The 19,849-nt window shown below is 32.0% G+C and overlaps 1 protein-coding gene across 2 annotated transcripts in view; it reads right to left on the bottom strand.

Annotated features, from left to right (window-relative positions):
• LOC114119884 (uncharacterized) overlaps positions 1-19,849 on the bottom strand; it is a 141,108-nt gene that overhangs the window by 13,112 nt on the left and 108,147 nt on the right. For both annotated transcript variants that reach the window (XM_027981610.2, XM_027981609.2), the window contains exons 7-8: positions 17,318-17,539; positions 262-502 (exon numbers count right to left, since the gene is read on the bottom strand). In XM_027981610.2, the coding sequence (XP_027837411.1) occupies positions 262-502; positions 17,318-17,539 (463 nt within the window). The remainder of the gene's footprint in view (positions 1-261; positions 503-17,317; positions 17,540-19,849) is intronic.

Raw genomic sequence — 19,849 nt, 5'->3', positions numbered from 1 at the left:
TATATCACATGTTCGTTTTCAGGTTGAACCGTTGGAAGTAAAGAAAAAAAATAAATATATATATTACGAAACCAACTCCAAACACTCATAACAGTCATAATACAACATTATATTTAACTCGAGAGGGAAATCCGTAGTCGAGATTTTCCCGACCCCTTTTTAATGTCGTATGGGTTCGGTCGTGATTAAAAAAAAAAAAAAATAAGTATACGCATGTATAATAAAAAACAAAAACGCTTTTAAGAGCTACGATGTACTTACCACCCAATAGTGTAGTGCGTGATGATCAGCGCCTTGTTATCGGTAACGTTGATTACTTTGAAACACGCGGCGCGGATGTCGTGGTCAGGTCCTGCCCCCGGGATGCTCTTCCGCAATGTGCCGTTTCTCGGTGAGAAATGGTAAACGTGACCGTGGTTCAACGAGTGCCAGGTGTGGTGTTCGGTTAACCATGACGGGTATCGGCAACCCGAACCAACGCCGTGGTGGTGGTGGTTCTCAGCTAGGAAAAGAAAAACAGGCATCATTAGTGAATATATTTATCATTTGTTATATTTATAAACATTATTATGCTCGTTTATGCCGTATTAATATTCTAGATTTTATGTATCGATATCGACTAGGAAAAAGATACTCGAGGAGCGCATTATGTGATGACAATAAAGGTGTGACAGTTTTGACGAAATCAATTCTGTTCAGACATATATAGTACCACCATCATTCGCTTACATTGACTAAAGTATTTTACGAATCCTGTCATCAAAAAGCACTGTCGGTTAATAATATATTACCATGTAGAATATTGAATAGTATAAGTAATAATATAAGACAATAAGGTTTCGTTTACGATGGGTTCTACGAATTTAAATGGGTTATGACTTATGAATGTTTTATGGTAAATGGTTTAAAATCTGGGATATACGATACGCAATTAGTTGGTTTTCGCAAACATTGGTGAATACACCAGTATTCTGCAGTAGACGACGGATTAAATATGTAAATTAGAAATCGATATACCTACGTATACATGGTATACGTTAAAATAAAATAAAATAAAATAATATAATTTATTTAAAATCGTCAATACTGAAATAATATCGATTTCAAGCAAATAATATACGTAGATAAAAAGTAAATCAAATAAACAATGGGATCATAAGAATTTTTTTCTATAAAACATACTAATGGTATATAGAAGTAATAGTTTTTGTTTAAAACGTCACCTTATAGTTTAAAACACAAGCAGTACTTTTTAAACCATCAACTACTAATAAAATCGTATTTATAGATTAGACAGTTCGTGTGAGATATCCATGTACACATTGTATTATATGTATATAGTTGAAGTGCCTTTAACATATTATATAACCATTAAAAAAAATGTCTATACAAGATAAGGGTAAAAATGGACGTTTAAAGAAAAAAAGACTTAATCAGCAAATGTGTTTAGTGTTATGACGTTGGCAGCCATAACAACGAAAATGGTATTCTAGTAGAGGGTATTAGAAAAAACATTATAGTATAAAATATAATATACTCTCTCGTCCCTGATTTGAAAATTGATATATTATATTATAGAAGAATAATATCGATGAATTAAAAAAAGTACACATACCTAAGTATTTTTTTTAAATAAAAATTTACAATTTTTTGCAAGTTCAAATTTAAAGATAAGTATTATTTAAAAATAAAATTTATTATTCGCAAATGTTTTGTTTACAGGATATAGGTATATTGAGTAAAGGGTTATTGTGAAAATCGTTATAGATGAATCAAGAGATGCGTTTGTAATGGTTATACGCAACAAACATAATGTTTAATAAACAAAAGCGTGAAAACGAATCGATAGATTTTTATTAAAAGATAACACATTTTACACACATATAAATAGAAACAAAAGTAAATGTACACACGCTATCTATATAGTCTATTCGTCACTTCGACATTACGTTTGACGGAATAAATAATATACACCCATTTCTGCTACGTTCGATTCATTTTTCGACATATAGTCACCATTATTGTTGGTAAGGGAATTGTTTAATCCAAAAACCATCACTATCGTCAATAATCGACAGTGGAGTGATAAAAAAATACAAGGGTGGTGGAGGTTTTTTTTTCTATTTTATAATATCAGACCGAAGAAATAAAAAAAAAACACTATAAGGAATAAGGATCCTCTTACGTCGACCGGAAGTCGGTGCTCGATTACACACAGTTCACTGGACGAGCAGATCTGTGAAGAACCTTTGAAGGAAAAACAAATTTTTTTTCCGTCTCCATGCATTAATAATATGTATCATGATTGCGCACGCGCGCTTGGTTAAAAAGGAAAACGTCATACGACGACGGGGTCGGTTAACAACAATAACATTCTTCGGATGAGTAGCATCCATCGATGACGGTTTGGGGTCGGAAGGGTTGCTGCACGCGAACGGTATGTGTTTTCTTTATATCCTGTCTACAAGCGCGCACACACACACTATCATCACAATCATCATCATCATCATCATCATCATCGTCGTCATCATCACCGCCACTACCACTACAAACACCACCCTTATTGTAACGGTGGTAGTTCGGACGAGCAGGAATGAAAAGATCATTAGTCCGGAAACGTTTCCGTCCGCGACGCACGTCGTCCGCAATAATTGCGGCCCATTTGTTGTTTGTCCCGGCAGATCCGGTGCAATGTATATACCTATATAGAGGTGGCCGTGCGTTGTGGATTTTTACGAAAACAAAGCGAAAATAAAAATAAAAAGGGTTATTAAAAAGTTTTAAACGCCCGGCAATTTGTCGCAACCTACACAGAACGTCGGATAGGGGTGGCGGGTATGGCCCGTTATTACGGCGTGTTATACGCCACCGCAGCTCTACCCTTAGCTCTTTATACGGTTAACGGATAATCGTGGCAATGCGTTTTTCTCGCGAGTAACCACTCTGTGCACGATTAACCATCGTCATTTCCTATTGCCCGAACCACTGCATGGCTATTTGGGCGCACGTGTACTTGATAACGAAGGCAAACCATCGATGTCGTCTATGTTTTACCTTGTATTCCTTTACATTGTTGGACTGCTAACATAACAAGGTTACCTACGTGTCGAGTTTGGGAAAACGATTTAACCCCCCCCCCCTCCCCCCAACGTCAATCACTATCCGCTGTGTATTAAATCCATCTGAGGACGTACAACACACATACACATACCCGTGTAGATGCGCACTATGGTATTGCGGAACGTGTATTTTTCTACAGAATTCAATTAATTTCTAAAGTGTAGATAATATTATATACTTAGGCTAGCGGTGCGATCATCGTTACACACACAACGGAATGTGTACGTTTTCGTTGCAAGTAGTACCGTAATAACCCGTATTTGGAAGCCTATCTATGTGTATCGAATCTGACAGCAATCGATTAATATAGACTTACTGTTCATAAGACATAAAACGTATTATAAACCGATTACAGATCAAGACGAAAGAGAGATACTAATGCAGATAACACCGCAAGAGTAGAAAATCCAACGATTGAAATCTATCTCAATCGCATTATTTTTATTACTTTTATACATATATAAATATAATTATAAAACGAATAAACAGTAACTATTTTAAAATCATTCTTTTAACTTTTTACCGTATTTAAAAACAAAACAGACAGTTGTTGTAACACGTGCATGTTATTTTTATTATACCTAGATAAAAATGAAATATAATATACCCCAGTATTATTACATTTCTTCGAATTTGATTACGGAAATCAGTTTCTGAGGTTAGAAAAATATGTATGTATTTGGAATGAAAACTAGTAGCGCGGATAGTGAAAAAAATATTGAACACGAACAGCCAACCAATAAATAGAGAATATACTTACCTACTGAGAATCAAAAGAACTGTGTAACTCTCGTGATACAGGTAGGTACCAAAAATAATCATCTATTGATAACTTATTCGAGAACTGTGGAAGGTAATGATTAGAAAACCGATTTTTTCACATTGACAGCGAATAACTTTATTCTGCAAATTCAGGATTAGAATTATTGAACATAGTATAGGTATATTAATATGACCAGACACATAAGTTATGTGAATTAGACGTGTCATATTATCACTTCAGTCTTCAGGTATTTTCGTATCGTTTACTTAGTCTGTTTTGAACTTCAAAACTTCCATAACTCTAACACAAACCCACAAGTGACCTATTTGCTGAGTAAAACTAACAAACAATGTTTGAGCTCATCAACGTTGATGGACGCTTGTGATCTTTAATGAGTCTCTCTCTCTTGTCGGCCAGCAAACACATTGCGCACACAAACCGACTATAATCATTATCCAGCAGCCACGGTAATTATTATTATGGTCAGAACTAGCATTAGGTTCGATTACCGGATAGTTTCTGCTAATGGTGCGTATACGAAATAATGGTTCTGCTGTAACTGCTGGTGCGTGTTTGCTAATACCAAATATATGTATAATGTATATAGAATTCGAAATTTTTGAAATTTAAAAAAAAAAATAATTCATTTTACACAAAAACACGTTAGGTTACATGATTGTATAAATATACATATAACAGTAGATTGTTATCATTGTATTTTTTTTTTTAAATAACTGAAAATTTATAAAAGTACAAGTATTTTACTAATCCTATATATATTAGCAATAATTATGTTTAAGATTTTAGATTAGGTATTTAACTTAAAGGATATAAACACTCACATTAATTGAGTTAATGATCTTTAAGTTGCCATGTAAGGCAATCAACGTTTAATTAAGAAAAGGGATGAGTTAAATATTAAAACCTTATCTTAATAGTGCAATATATTAATTACAAACATGAATTAATTATATATGCAATCTTATAGGTTAAATAGAATAATAATTGATCATCTATTAAAATTAGATGAATGCGGTATGTTCGAATCGAGTTAAGGAAAATTGTATAACGAAATATTAGTTTACTTATTTTTCCACATCAGTACATTACTATATTACTGGTATATGAGAATATTTAAAATGTGAAAAACTGAAAGTTGTTTTCTAGGTCAAACAGCTAGTGGAGTAGAAGACATAATAATATGAGGTTAAATAGGTGTTAGTTCAATCAGAAATGTTGTGGCGGCGACGTATGATAGTAAATCTTCGAGTATAGACGTACACGACACACTGTCGTTTCAATTCAGATTTCGAAGTAATAGTCCGAAATGTGTATACCTAACAACAATATATAAATAATGACCAACGACCGATAGCCGTGAAACATTACCACACTGTGAAGATTACTCTAATCTTAAACAGACATTATTTTAAATGTCTAATAATTATACTTTTTACACAATAACTAATTAACAAAATATTGAATTATAGTTTTTAAACCTGGAATCGAAAATTTAGATGATCAAACATAAACAGTGCGACCTTCAAAGAAATACGTTTAAATATTTTACTCACTGCGTAAAACTCTAGGGAAAAAAAATCACATCTCACGTTATTGTTAATAACAGCTGTAAACGTACGTTAGTTTACTCCTCGGGGTGTATATACGTATCACACATACACATGTATATATACATTATAAACATATGGACGTGTAACGGTAAACAGTTTTTCCTTTTCGTCTCGAGCCGTACAGCGTTATACATATTATACAATATACACACTTGAGTGGTTACGCACAGCCTTGTGGCGAGAGTCGACTTTCGAGTTCCATGCTCTTGACAAAAGAAAAGGGAAAAAAATCGGCGAAAAAACCACCGACAATACTGTGCGCACGAAAACTTTTGCTCTGATTCGGGGGAAACTCTCGTGTATCCCAGCTATCCAAACTTACCACTGCCATACCACCGCCATACACGCACACACACACGCGCGCGCGGACCACATTCACCGCCGCCGTTGCCGCTGTCGGTTTGCCGGTGGTAAAGTTTTTCCTCGCAGAGCCCCGGGACCTAATAAAAGATTTACGACGCCCGTTAAGTTTCGGCGGCCGCCGAGAAGGCGGGGCCACGTCGCTCGGAAACAATTAACTTTCCGGCCGATCGAGCAGCCAAATTACTACTTGCGGCAGGTTTAACCGTCGGTCCATTTCCCACTCTCACCCACCTATCCACACGTCAACACCACCGTCGTCGGGTCTGTCGTCACAGCATGGTGCACAGACAATGAGCTTAACCCGGACAAATGCGCACGCGCAGCACCTAACGACGACGGTGACTCGCCGCACGGATGTGAAATGTCCGATTTTAAGTTGTTAAAACTTTAACCGTATTCTGATGAACCACACAGGTATGATAATATAAGAATTTAACATTTAAGCTTTTGTATATACCTATATATATATCATTATACAGTGTTGTTCTGATTTGGCATTACATGTAAGGGATCACGTACCATTTGAATGTACAATTTCAGTCAGAGATATTAACTCAGTGGGTGAAGCATAATGATGGTCAGTATTGTAAAGGGTTGATGTTGGAAAACGATAAATTTTCCGTCAAAGAAGATCGTATTATAACATTTGAAGGTATAAAGTGTATAGTACAATAATCATAATTAAAAAAAAAAACGCGATTTATTATTCGTTTGCGGTAACGGATAGTGTAGTGTATATTCAATTATATTATCATCGCCGAGTGTCAGCCATAGAATTGATATTTTTTTTATTTATTTATCTAGAATACTTTTATCATAGGTTTATACATGTTCTGTTTAAAAAACAATTACCATAATATTTATTAAAAATTCTTTTCACGTAGTTCTGTTATTACTTTACTAATATATAATATTTTAAACATCATCACTCTAAATGTTTCAAAACTTTCATGATGAATTTCGCGATAACTGGGAAATTTGTAAAATTCCAACTTTATCAAGTGCTTTTTACTCAAATAAATATTCGAATAATGATAGTGACAAACATTATTATTTAGTGAATAAAACGAAAAAATTCCAAATATTTAATAATCATGCATATTATACAGTGAAAGTAAGTATGGAAAATACAAAATAAATCATGTTTTTTTGTAATCCAAAACTAGACGAAATATAGTACAAAAAAATCAAAGACAACACAAAGAGTGTGCGTATAATATCATAATATTTAAAAACCATTTCTCGTTATACATGGTGTATTTATAGTTGTTATTATAATACATATATTATAAAAGACACATCGCCAGAGCCGGACTTACGACTATACGAAATTGCGCCGGAGACGTCGTCTTAACACGAGCGACATAGTATATAATTTTATATACGCATGTAGTGTTTTTGATTTATTTGTATATCTATTTTTTTATTTTCTAATTCAATCTCCGAGAGAGGGCTGCATCGGTGTCAGCAGCGGCTGTCGAGAAAACGCGTTATCGCCGGTCGACAGGTCGCTCCGCCACCGCCACCGCCATCGCCGAACCAAAAATAACCACTTACACAACATCGCCCGGCGAGGCGTTTATATTATTTCGCGCTTCATTTATTACGATACAATCCACTGGCATGTACTTATCTCGTCCATTCCGATTGCGTAGGTTGACGTATTCTATCCCCGCTATACCGCGGACCGTCCGTCCGCCCGTGCGTAAGCACACCCCGCGCCGCTGTTCCCACGTTCGCCGGTACTTTCTATATACATCGCGATAAAGACCCCTTTGGCCGCGGAGAATGTTTAATTTCGTATAATGGGATCCTCTCTTCCCTCCCTAACGTCGTGCGCCGCCGTACGCCAAGTGCGGTCCTATCCCCCTTCGTCGATCGGTCTCTCCACCACCGTCGACGCGCCCTTTCGGCTCGTTTCCGCCTTAGGGACGACACCACACTACTCTGCACCCTATCACTCTGTATATATATATATATATATATATAGGAAGTTTGGCTCACGTCCAAACGTATATTATATCGCGCACACACATACACACATTCTGTATCGTACTTATATATACATATAGGTGTATACCGTCCGCCACGCATTACACCGCGCTACTGTTTTCGTCCGTCCGTCCGTCACTACGTCGAAAGCTAACAATCATTCTTTCCCGGGAAATCGATATCGGAGGGGGCCATATGCTGACAAACACGGTCGTTTACAAGTCGACGGCGGTAAATTGTTTCGGATTGCCACATTATACGCAGTATATATACGCCTGAGTATAATATGTATATTATCATAATATAATATGTGTACAATGTATAAATACCTGCTCGACATGAGCTCCGCTCTGCCGCAGCAAAGTTCATAGACATTATATTACATTATAATAGTGGCTATATTATAGGTTTAATTAACCATTAATTAATACACTAGCGATATATAAATAAATAAATATATTATTTCGATTCTCAAGGACTTGTTATCGACAGGTGCAAGACACCGGGGGACGACGAACCACCACTACCCATTTATATTATTCATATCATTTAACACACGGCGTATCGGTGATACACAGATGACGGCGCAGTGTAGTGTAGATAGGTACTATTAAATCGATTGTTAATGTAATTGTCTAACAGTTTTACAACGAAAAAAAATATTTCATTAAACTAAACGTTTTTTAAACGTATATGAGCGATTTTATTGAATTGTTGGCGATAACAACGAAGACTATGTTTAAACGAACGCAATTGAATAAGTTTAAGTTAAATACTTAAATCACGCAAAAAAATCTTGTAAAATAGGATGTTGATTTTTTTAAGAGACATTTTATGCAGTACGGCCAATAAAAATGGCTTTTGCCGAGTATAGGCACTTGAAACGTCCATTTCCTGGACGGGCCAATAAATAATGTCATGATGACGCACATTTCGAGATATTTTACATAAACGGTCCTCGAGAATATGTTAAGTTTTGGAGATTAAAAATAAAAAAAGTATCGTCGTCTTTTTTATTGTGACTATATAACTCGCGTTAGAGATGTTGAAGTGGAAAACGAGGAGAACACGCATTCCTATTACGATATACCCTAGTCAAAAAAAAGTGCTAAAACTGCTTTTTCTCCCCAAAGAACCCTCAGTGAAAAACGAACAAACGAATTGAGAACCATGTTTATTGAAATTTAAACAGCTACCCTTCTTCTCTTATCCTCCAATGTGACTGTTGAAAACTAGGGGTCTACCGGAAAGTCTAACAACGGTTTTTTTGCCATTCGCTGTCAAGAAAATTAAAAGAAACTAATGTATATGTTTTATTAATTGATTTTTTTGGGCAAAAAGTGATGTATCTCTTATAGCGAGATTTTTCCAAACTCGCATCGTAAAACCTATGCAATGTCACAACCATAAAAACAAAATAAAATGTTTTCACGGCTTAAGCAATATACTTTTACACCCCTTGTGTGCTAGTATAATGGGAACATGGCGGATCAGGAAAGGCCGAGGGGGTTTAATGTCGGTTTTACGGTTTGGCTCCGGTTATTATAGCTTTTTTTGACACAATATTAATCGGCAGTTGTAATTAACCAAGTTGTGTAGTAAAAAAGAAATACACATAAATTGTAACTCATAAATGTCCGTGAATATTAATCATTTTAATGCTGTTATTTTATTAATTTAGATGTTGCTTGTGCTGAAAATACCTGAGTAAAACGTGTACACGTTTACATATTTGAATATTAATGAACATACTAAAATATCATAAAATATAAATACATAATATATTATAAAAAATATTACATGACTATTATTTAAATTTAATGAAATATATTTGAGTTATAATTATTTTTCTACTTCATTTGTATTTATTTTAACTTCGCAATTCATTGTTGTGTAGAGACGGAAAAACCAAAGTTCACAATTTAACTGTGGATCGCATTTGCTAAAGGAAATTTCAATCAACAATATTCAAAAAGTCTGTGTATTATCTAAGTAGTTGATGGTTTTGTTCAAGCTTTTTGACAAATTAATACGCGAAATTTGAATTTAAGTTAATATAAAACGAATTCTACTATTTACATTATTAAAAATAAAAAAACAATTAAAATTCTTTGAAAAACTTCCCGGGTACTATTACATTTTTATATCAATTTTTCATTACAAAATAATGAATGTAAATTGCATTAAAATATTTTAAAAACTTTTAATAATAAAGAGTATAAGAATTAATAATAAATTATAAACTGGTTATTATGATGCAAGTGCATTTTTTATTTACTTATGTCAGTAAATAAAAAAAAAATGTTTTTAAAACTAAGAATTTAACTTAATTATATTTATTTTCATAAGTAAATGTAGTTTTATTTAATTGTATTTTGCGATATATACTTTGTATTTATATATTTAGGTTACAAGATTTTGTGCTACAAAATAAAATGCATACTTCGATTGATATTTACAATTATATAGTACACACTATAGTATATATTATTAATATATACTATAATGCAAGGTAGATACTATTAAAAATTATTTTTTTTTTCAGTGAAATAAAACATGAATTACAAAATTGCAAACGTTTGTCACAACAGTCAGAATAAAATTAGATGTATACAACTAGTACCATCTCATTGTGTATAGTTGTTTCGATAAAACAAATTAAGATTGAATCCGATACCAGAAATACACCTAGAAGTATCGGAAAACGATTAATCGAATTCGACCCTTTTCTAAATGTTCATTCGGAACGTAGTTGTAGGTAGTACGTTTTTCATGGATTACGTGCAAACTATACGAAAATTATATTGAGGAAATTTCACGTAGCTCTTTTCTTTTCCAACCGACCGGTCTCGACGTATAAAATTATATTTATTTTAGCAATAAACTAATGGAGTTATAAACGGTAAAATACGTACGTGCGTGTTTAGATTAATAATTGAGGGGGGAAAATTGTTACCTTATACGAACGTACAATGATATAAAGAAGAAAAATACATTTATATTCAGGGATTAGGGAAATTAAAGAAATATAAAAATAATTCCAGTGGGTACATATGACGTTTTATACAGACGTGGAAAGGAAGAACACGTCGCGTGGATACCTTGAGAATTATACGAGTATAGCAGCGTACATTATACATATAGTATTATATGGATCGAATTGTACGTGCGATAGAGAATGAAGCAGATGAAAAAAAAACATTGCATTACGAATGAATAACGTCCAAATCATGTCAACATAACATTTGTTATCTGTACTCAAAAGACATATTTAAGCTATATAGCGTATAGCAAAACCATATTTTGCATTTCTCGTTTCGTAACTATAATTAGCTGTATTAACTTAAATTTAAGTAACCTTTTACAAAATGTACTAAAAATGTATTAATTTTGTGCTGCACGTAAGCTATTTAAAATGTTAATATGTTTTAAATTGTAATAACTGCCACTCTAACTAGACAATAAATTAATACTAATAGTTTCTTTACTTTAAACATTGAGTAAATAAGCGTCTACGTAGTACGAGTACACGCCTTAGTGAATTTTGTAAAATGTTGATTTTACATAATTTAATCTGTAAGAATGAGGGTTCTTATGTTTTGCATATTCAAATGCCGAAACATTTTGGAATAAAAAATCTAACCAAATTTTGGTATACATTGATATTTTCAAAATTCAAATGACATTTTTGATACAATTAGCCACGTAATCATGTTTAAATAAAAATAAAAATAAAATTATAAATTTTTGGGGAAGGGAGTGGTCCGGCGTTATATAATTTATATTTTAGAATAGGTTAAGAACCCCTGAGGTAAAATTCAATGAGCGGTTTTGTTATACATATTAATAATAATAATAATTAATATATAGTGATGAATAGAGTCGACAAACGTTGACATTCGTATTCAATTTGATATCGATATATTTATATATACATACATATTATGCATATATTAACCATTATAGAACAGACGAAGTGGGTTTTTGTCCGTTGACATCCCGTTGTTTAAGTGGCGAGGGGTGCAGTATATAATTACACTACTAGTCGTAAAATATATTTTTGACGGATTCAATCAATAACAGTGATAATAATTTAACGAAAAAATATGAATAAAAATTATTTATTTTTGATGAATTCAATTAATAACAATGCTAATAAATTAACGCGGAAAACGCAAAAAAAAATACATATTTATTTATGATATGAATATAATATAAGCATATTATAATAGTATCGTAAATTTTTATCGAATAAAATATAATCTGTAAATTGGTTTTTAGAAGTTTTTGAGCAATTATTATTTATAGTTATTGTGCTATAAATTATATGAATAGATAAATCATTCATAGTTGCTACGAGTACCTATACTATTGGAATTACCAAAACTAATAAGTTATACATAAATAGTTAGGATATACGGTAGAGTAAAGGTTAGTCGAAACAAGAAAAATTATTTTTTTTTGTCTGTTCACTAGATTGATCTGGACAGGTGGATTAATCGAAATGGTGAAGTTTTTAGATAATTGATAATCGGATTCATCAATTTTATCGATTTTAGCACGTGAAAATTAGTATACTTAATAACATTTATTTAGATGACCATTGGCCAGAGCGTGGAGGCGATATAATATATATTAATTGGAAATGGATGGGCGGTGTACCGGTCATACGCTACATCTGTACTGTTTAGGGTTTCGTGATACTTATACGTAATACATATTTGATATTTTACTATAGTAAATATACGATTTACGCTCACTGAGATTTTCGCCTTTTGTTGTCGTTTGTTTTAACTCATCTGGGTCGACAGGTCCGATAGTAGCGTATCGTTTAACAAGGAAAATACGGTGCAATAAGCAGATAAAAGATTAGATGACACGTGCATGCGGACCAAATGATAACGACGGAGCGAATACCACCATAGGTGAATATCATCATATAGTGCTTATTCTATTTGGGAGTATCCATAAGGATCTATTTATAATACTTATGTTACAAAAGATGGCGCCGGTTAAGCGTACGCAAACAATATCCGGCCACTTTATTACCTGCGAATATAATACATAGATGTATAATCCCTACTTAAATCATATTTTATACCAGCACCGTGACGCACATCCATATAATATACGACAACGAGCGTCGATGGAGTGGTGTGTAAATACACCGGATCTGACGAATTGCGAACTTTGAGCGCTATAGGGATGTGCGCGCGCGCGCGTGTATTATGTACGCGTGTGTTTGTATGCATATCGGTGGCAGCGGTTTTAATAACTATGACTACGTATTGACATTCCCCAGCGGCGGTAATATTATATAATATATAGTATCATCCATATCGGAGCACGGCACGCGTTAAATATTATGTTATAACACATTATAATTCATATTAAATTATTATATTGTGTTCTCACGGTTGGCGCTAGGCTGCCGATTTTTATTAATTTATTATTTCAACCGAGCGAACTGTGACGAATGCCATTTTTTTATTCTTTTAAAACCGTATAGGTTATATGAATTAGGAGTACATACCTAACTTAATTTAATAGAAAAGTAATATGGTTCAGTTGAAAGTTTTTGACAGAAAAAACAAAGTAACATAAATTAAGTTATCAGATAGAAGTTTACATTTTGTTTTTTTTTTTTTTGAAACATTGGTCTTATGTTAGAATTTGAAATAAATAGATAAATAGATGAACGTACATTACGTTAGTGTTGGAAACTGCTTAACCTGTATATTATTTACACACCGAAGCTCACATTTAAACCCCTAAAAATTTTAACATAAGGTAATTATAATAAAAATAAAATAAGTAAAAGAAAAATTTGTTTTTGTAATTCAGTAGTATTACAATATTTATTAAATTAATGACATCAAAAATGATATACATTCTGGCCATACATTTATTTTAAGAGCTAGATCTTGGTATAACGTCGTCACATACTCATCACTTTATTATTATAGTGCGGTTGTCATTATTATTATTATTATTGCTATATCACATTACATCGTAGCGTTAAAAATATCATTGTTATGAATGAGTTATGAGATAACGGCAAAAATAGAACTGCGAAAGTGGTGTAGCTAAATTGCCTATCGTTTGCGCCGCGTTATCGTAATTTTATTATTCACGCATAAAAAAACATCATTCGCAAAATTCGTGATGAAATCGTGCACAGAGTAAACGCCAACCAAGATAGTTCTTAGAATTTGATCATTTTATTCTATGAGATAAAATATACTTTACTTTGCACTTATCACATACATGTACTTATCAAAAATGTGTTAAAAGTTAATTTATTATTAGTATTACATTAATACCTAATTACGTCATACAATTCGTGAAAAGAGATAACCCTTACTTGGTAGAAACTAATATGTTCACTGTTCAGTCAATCGAAATCAAAAACACATTAATACCCAAATTGAATCAAGTATATGATTATTATACATATTTAAATACTTTTATATATTTCTCATCTATAGTTAAGAAGGGATCAAGCTCCACAGTTGACCTAAAAATCGGCCGTGTGATATACTCTTAGACAATATATATATTCTATTATGTCATTACGAAGAGTGTAACTATAAAATCTTTCTCTTTCCCAAACACGCACACACATATGCGCGCATCCAGTTGGATAAGCGAATAAAGGAGAGCGGGATAAGGTCGATACGTAAAATTTCAGTTGGAATCGGCAGTACACGCGCGCGCCAAATAAAAATAATACAAAAGCGCCGCCGGTTGCAGAGAATAGCAACCGACCGACAGAGTTTCTAATCCAAAATCTACGCGGCGGCGGACAGATTTTCGCAAAACGATACGTGTCTGAAATAAAAATCAAAAAATCTCCGGGCGATTCGTATTCACTTCCGTAACGTAAAAGTTTGTGCGTGAAAAATGCGATAACCAGTGAATACACGGCTACAGTACGCTCTTCGTCGTATATATAATATAATTCTATTTTTGACAAATGCCTACATGTATATACTAATACGTACAAGTATAGCAAACATACTACGATATATATCTCATCGTGTACGCGCGGTCTCGTCATCGCAAAACCCAATTTTTCCAACTATTTACGTTCAACTACAATACTACATAAACTTCGATAGCATTCGTAAATTAAATATAAGTTTTTATCGAGAAACATGAAAATATATTGAAAAGAGACGACCACCACTGCCGTTACCTTGTAAACTTTACGACATATCTAAGAATGCTTATCGGGACACGTAGTTATAGATTATGTATATAATATATTTACGATATTGATTTTTCCATTTCAAGCACTTTTGTTTTATTACGATTGGATATGCGTCTTGTTTCAGCGAGTTCGATTGTGTACGATAATAAAAACAAACGTATCGCCTAAATCACGGGTTTATCCTACATAGGAAAAGAAATTCGATCAACCGTATCATTATGAATATTTCGTTATACAAAAGACGGGTTTAATAGCAAAAAAATAAAAATAAAAAAAAAACTATTTTATATAATTGGAAAAAAATCAATGTAAATTAAACATGACTATGCAATTATAGTTTGAAGAAATTCGATTCGAATGGAAATTGGTTTGCAATCGAGCAACAAGTGGTGGTGGTGGTTTGAAGTTAATTCTTTTCAATGACTTTTAATTGCTTTGAAATCAATTAAAACAAAAACTTTTTCACTTTTAAAATATGCTTACTATAAGACAAAAGGGTTATAAAATACATTATTTTAAGTATCATATTTTTCTGCCACAATATAACCCCTATTTGGAAGTTTAATATTATTGTTCTTTGAAAGAATTAATTTGCCAGACATTAGTTATGGTTTAAAAGTTACTTCTGAGAAAACTTTTTAACAGTCGTGCGACACTCGGTTTTGAGGGCGTCATAAATCACAAAGTTTTTTTTTCCCAAGACATTAGTAAGTATGACGCACCCCTGAGGTATACACCTTAAAATAACATTACACTTGGGTTAGGCGAAGTTTTAAGACTATTATAAACTACCATTCGATGAGACTTTCGTGTCACGATTACACGCGCTATGACGTATACATCAAATCGTAAGGCTTGTAAAATATTGTATATACACGAGTCGAATAAATAAATCAAAATAAAATCGGAAAATAAATTTTATTACTTATATAGATAAAACCTATCTATTTAACATTAAATAATTTATTTTATTTTAAAGTATTTATAAGTACATGCTAAACTTATAAATGTAATGGTTACTTATCTCATCTCGCCTTTTTTTTTTAAATAGAAAAGATTTTACTTTTCCACACATTTATTCTTGTGGGGTAAAAAACATAATAAATTATGAAATTGACGAAGGATTAAATATTTAAATACAATTGTATACGTATTCATAATTTAATGATTTTTGTAGATTATTATTTTTAAATTAATTATTTGTAAAAGAAATGAGAAGGAGAAATCACTTCTGATACTTAAGAAAGACACGGATTTAATATTTTTCACGTTGGTACACGATATATTGCTGTATATAAATATTGTATTAATTTTTGTATTTTAATTATATATATGACCTCACAGATAATTTCATCGAATACGAAAAATGCATCGATGTGGAACTCAATTCACTAAAGTGTTTTTGACATTATTCAAATTTCAAACGTTATTATTATAAACATGAGTAAAAGTTTAAAATAAATTAAACAGGATTTTATATCAAATGAATAACTTTACATTCAAATTTAAAGTCTTAATCTTAAAATAAGAAATCTTCAATTTAATAAAAAACAAAACGAATACATTTCATTATAATTCAAATTTTAAATGGTTTTTTGTAAGTTAATTATAACTTTAAGAGTTTTATAAACAACGTTAAATTCTATGAGTGATGACAAATTTCGATGAAATTATACAAATACACATGAATAATTAAGAGAACTTTTGTATAGTAGTGTTTCAAACTTAAATTTTAATACAGTTTCCAAAAATCTTACTGGTTTTTATTATTTTTTTAATTAATGTACATTATATATAATTATATATTATTATGCTTCTATTTTATAAAAGAAGAACTTTGGAAACTTTTACTATGATCAAATGTGTGTTCCTCATTCAAATATTACAAAAATATAATTGTTTTAACTTTTATTGATCTATTTAGAACTATGAAACATAATAACATATTTCAAATCCCACGTGGTTATGGTTGTGTTGATCAATTTTGTTCAAACACTAGTACAATAAACTGTAATACCGTTTTGAAAATTATCGATTATTGAATACGTTGAATGAAATATACCCAACACTAAATAAAATATCAATATAGAATTAAACCTGATATTACAAATTATATAAAAGCATCTTAACTAAAGTAAATTTCATCGGACGCATAATAATGGGGATTTGATAACGAGAGAAAGAGTGAGTATGTATGTACAATGTACATTGTATATATGATAACTCTTAACTTACCTCTGATGAATTTCATGGTTCTTGACCCGTCAGTGGGCGACGACATACCATTACACGTTGCATCACCTGACTGGGCCATATCGAACGTACCACCCATCGATTTGCCCACTACAAAGCATCGATACTTTTCTTCATCTGATGACGTAGGCGTGTGTTCCAGCTTACCGATCATGTACTTCGTCGATCCGTCTTTCCACGTAGCCAAACATAACAGTTCCTCTACTGTAAAATGATAAAAATAATAAAATAAATAAATGAATGAAAATTGAGAGGGAATAAAACATATACTGCACACGTGTTTTAGAGTATAAAATAGTTATTTTATTTTTAATATTCAGATTATATGAAATTATATGTTGTTTGTATGCTAACATTTACTATAGTGGCCAAGAGAAGGGATATGTATGATGGCAATGATATTGGCATAATGAAGTGTATGTATACAAATAATATAACTACAGCGACTTTGAAAAAAAATTAATAATTGACTGTTGAGGCCCGAGGATAAGTTATAGGATTTATTAATTAACAAATCAAGTATTAATACATACTGAATACTAAATTATAAATGATACATTATGAATTCGTATATATAATATATTTATACATACATATATATACACATTTAACATACTCTATAAGCAAAAATTACTCTAATAGGAACAACAGTAAAGTGTTAAATATATTTAAACGATTTACCAATAAGCCACTATTATCATTGTTATTTCATTCTACTTTTCCGCCTCAAAATAAATTAATGATTCGCTAGAAAATAGAAAAAAATATGTACTTCTTTCACATAAGTATTTACCGTTATACAAAATACATGAATGGGTTCTATAGATACATACATTTAATATTTTTTTTAAATATTTATTAGAGGTATATAATTTCAATATTTGAATTTAAAGGTTGGTAAGTAAAATTAAAAATGAACATATGATACTTGTAAAATATTTAAAAACACGTTTCATTTTTATGCAAATCTTTGGTAATTTAGGGCAAATAGTTGACTTTCAAGTACATCGCGTTGTGTTAGTGAGGAAAAACATGAAAATTAATAAATGAAGGATAATTTGGAGAAGAGCCAAAGTGGCTTTTGAGCTTCATAAACGAGAATTTTACTCACGCTTCCTTCTTATAACATGTGCAGAGATAAAGCACATACTTAAAATAATTCAACGTTTTACATTTTTTCCGGAGCTGTTGCTATAATATTCAGTAAAATACTATAATTACATACAATGGCATATGCCATCGATGTGCATTACGACTTTAGTGTTAGTATGACAAAAAAACAAAATAAAACTACACCACAAATACCGGAAGAGACGACTTTTTAGATTTTTATGTATGTAAAATACTTGAAACACAATTGCTACGTTTAAACAGCAACCGTTATAGGGTACCCGAGCAATTTGTAATTTTAAGTACGGTTTTATTTAGGTAGCTCCAACAATTATCGTTAATGACATTCCACTTGGAACGAAAAAAAAAACAACCGTGTACACATTTGATGTGCTTAATTCATTTTTTCCACAAAGAGTGCGCTTCAGAATTCACAGAATGTGAATAAATGATAAGTATTTGTAAGAGGGTAGATCAAAATACGAGCATCAAATGAATTGCACTGGTACAAAGGGCACGATCGATGAGAATGTTTGTAATTAATGGGTGACCATGCGGGAGATGAAAAATACTCGTATTTAACGACTGCTTGGTGTAGGTAGCACAATAGCATTTTCAATTAATAGGAAAAATTATTGATAAATTAGTGTGTACGTTGTGTCAAAATTATTCGTCAAATAAAATGAATAGAATAAAAATGTATAAGAATTCTAAAGACCAATTTTAAGGGAAAACAAATAATTATCATAAAAATAAAATAAAATTTTCCAATTGGTTAAATTGAAAAGAACTTCCGTTCGACTTGCGAAAATAGTGTGCTTACCTAATGTCAAGAAGTGTTTATCGTTGAATATTATCCTATACATAATATTAAACATGAGTGTACAAACTTACTTCATATATATTATTATATAAACTATATTATTGTGTGCATACAATATGGTTAGACAACTGACAAAGGCATATACGGTTTTATCGTAGAAATGTAGTGACAGGGCGTAAATCTAATTGAATAATTGAAAAGTATAATGTGACAACGAAAAATATTAAGTGATAAAAATCCGAAATTGTTTGAGATAACTTGCGTAAAATATGTAAGACTACATAAATTAAAAACTATACAAAATAAAAACAAAACATGACTGTATACGCGTTACTCTAAGCGCCGGTTTAATTGACGTGTCGAGTTGTGGATCTGGACGGAAAGCGACATAAATTTTCAGCTTAATAATTCAAGTAGAGTGAGTTTGAAACTAGCGAGCACTTCTGTAAGTTAACACTAAAACACATACCCCATTCCTTACCACCACACTCACGCACACATATAAACACACGGTCGCTCACGGTAACGACGAAAAGTGAATGGTGTTAAGGTTAAACGTTTCAATTTATTAGAAGACGATA

Source organism: Aphis gossypii, chromosome 3 (genome assembly GCF_020184175.1).
Source record: "Aphis gossypii isolate Hap1 chromosome 3, ASM2018417v2, whole genome shotgun sequence".
Taxonomy (NCBI): domain Eukaryota; kingdom Metazoa; phylum Arthropoda; class Insecta; order Hemiptera; family Aphididae; genus Aphis; species Aphis gossypii.
Note: the sequence above shows the minus strand (reverse complement) of the source record. Positions and strands in the feature narration are given on the sequence as shown.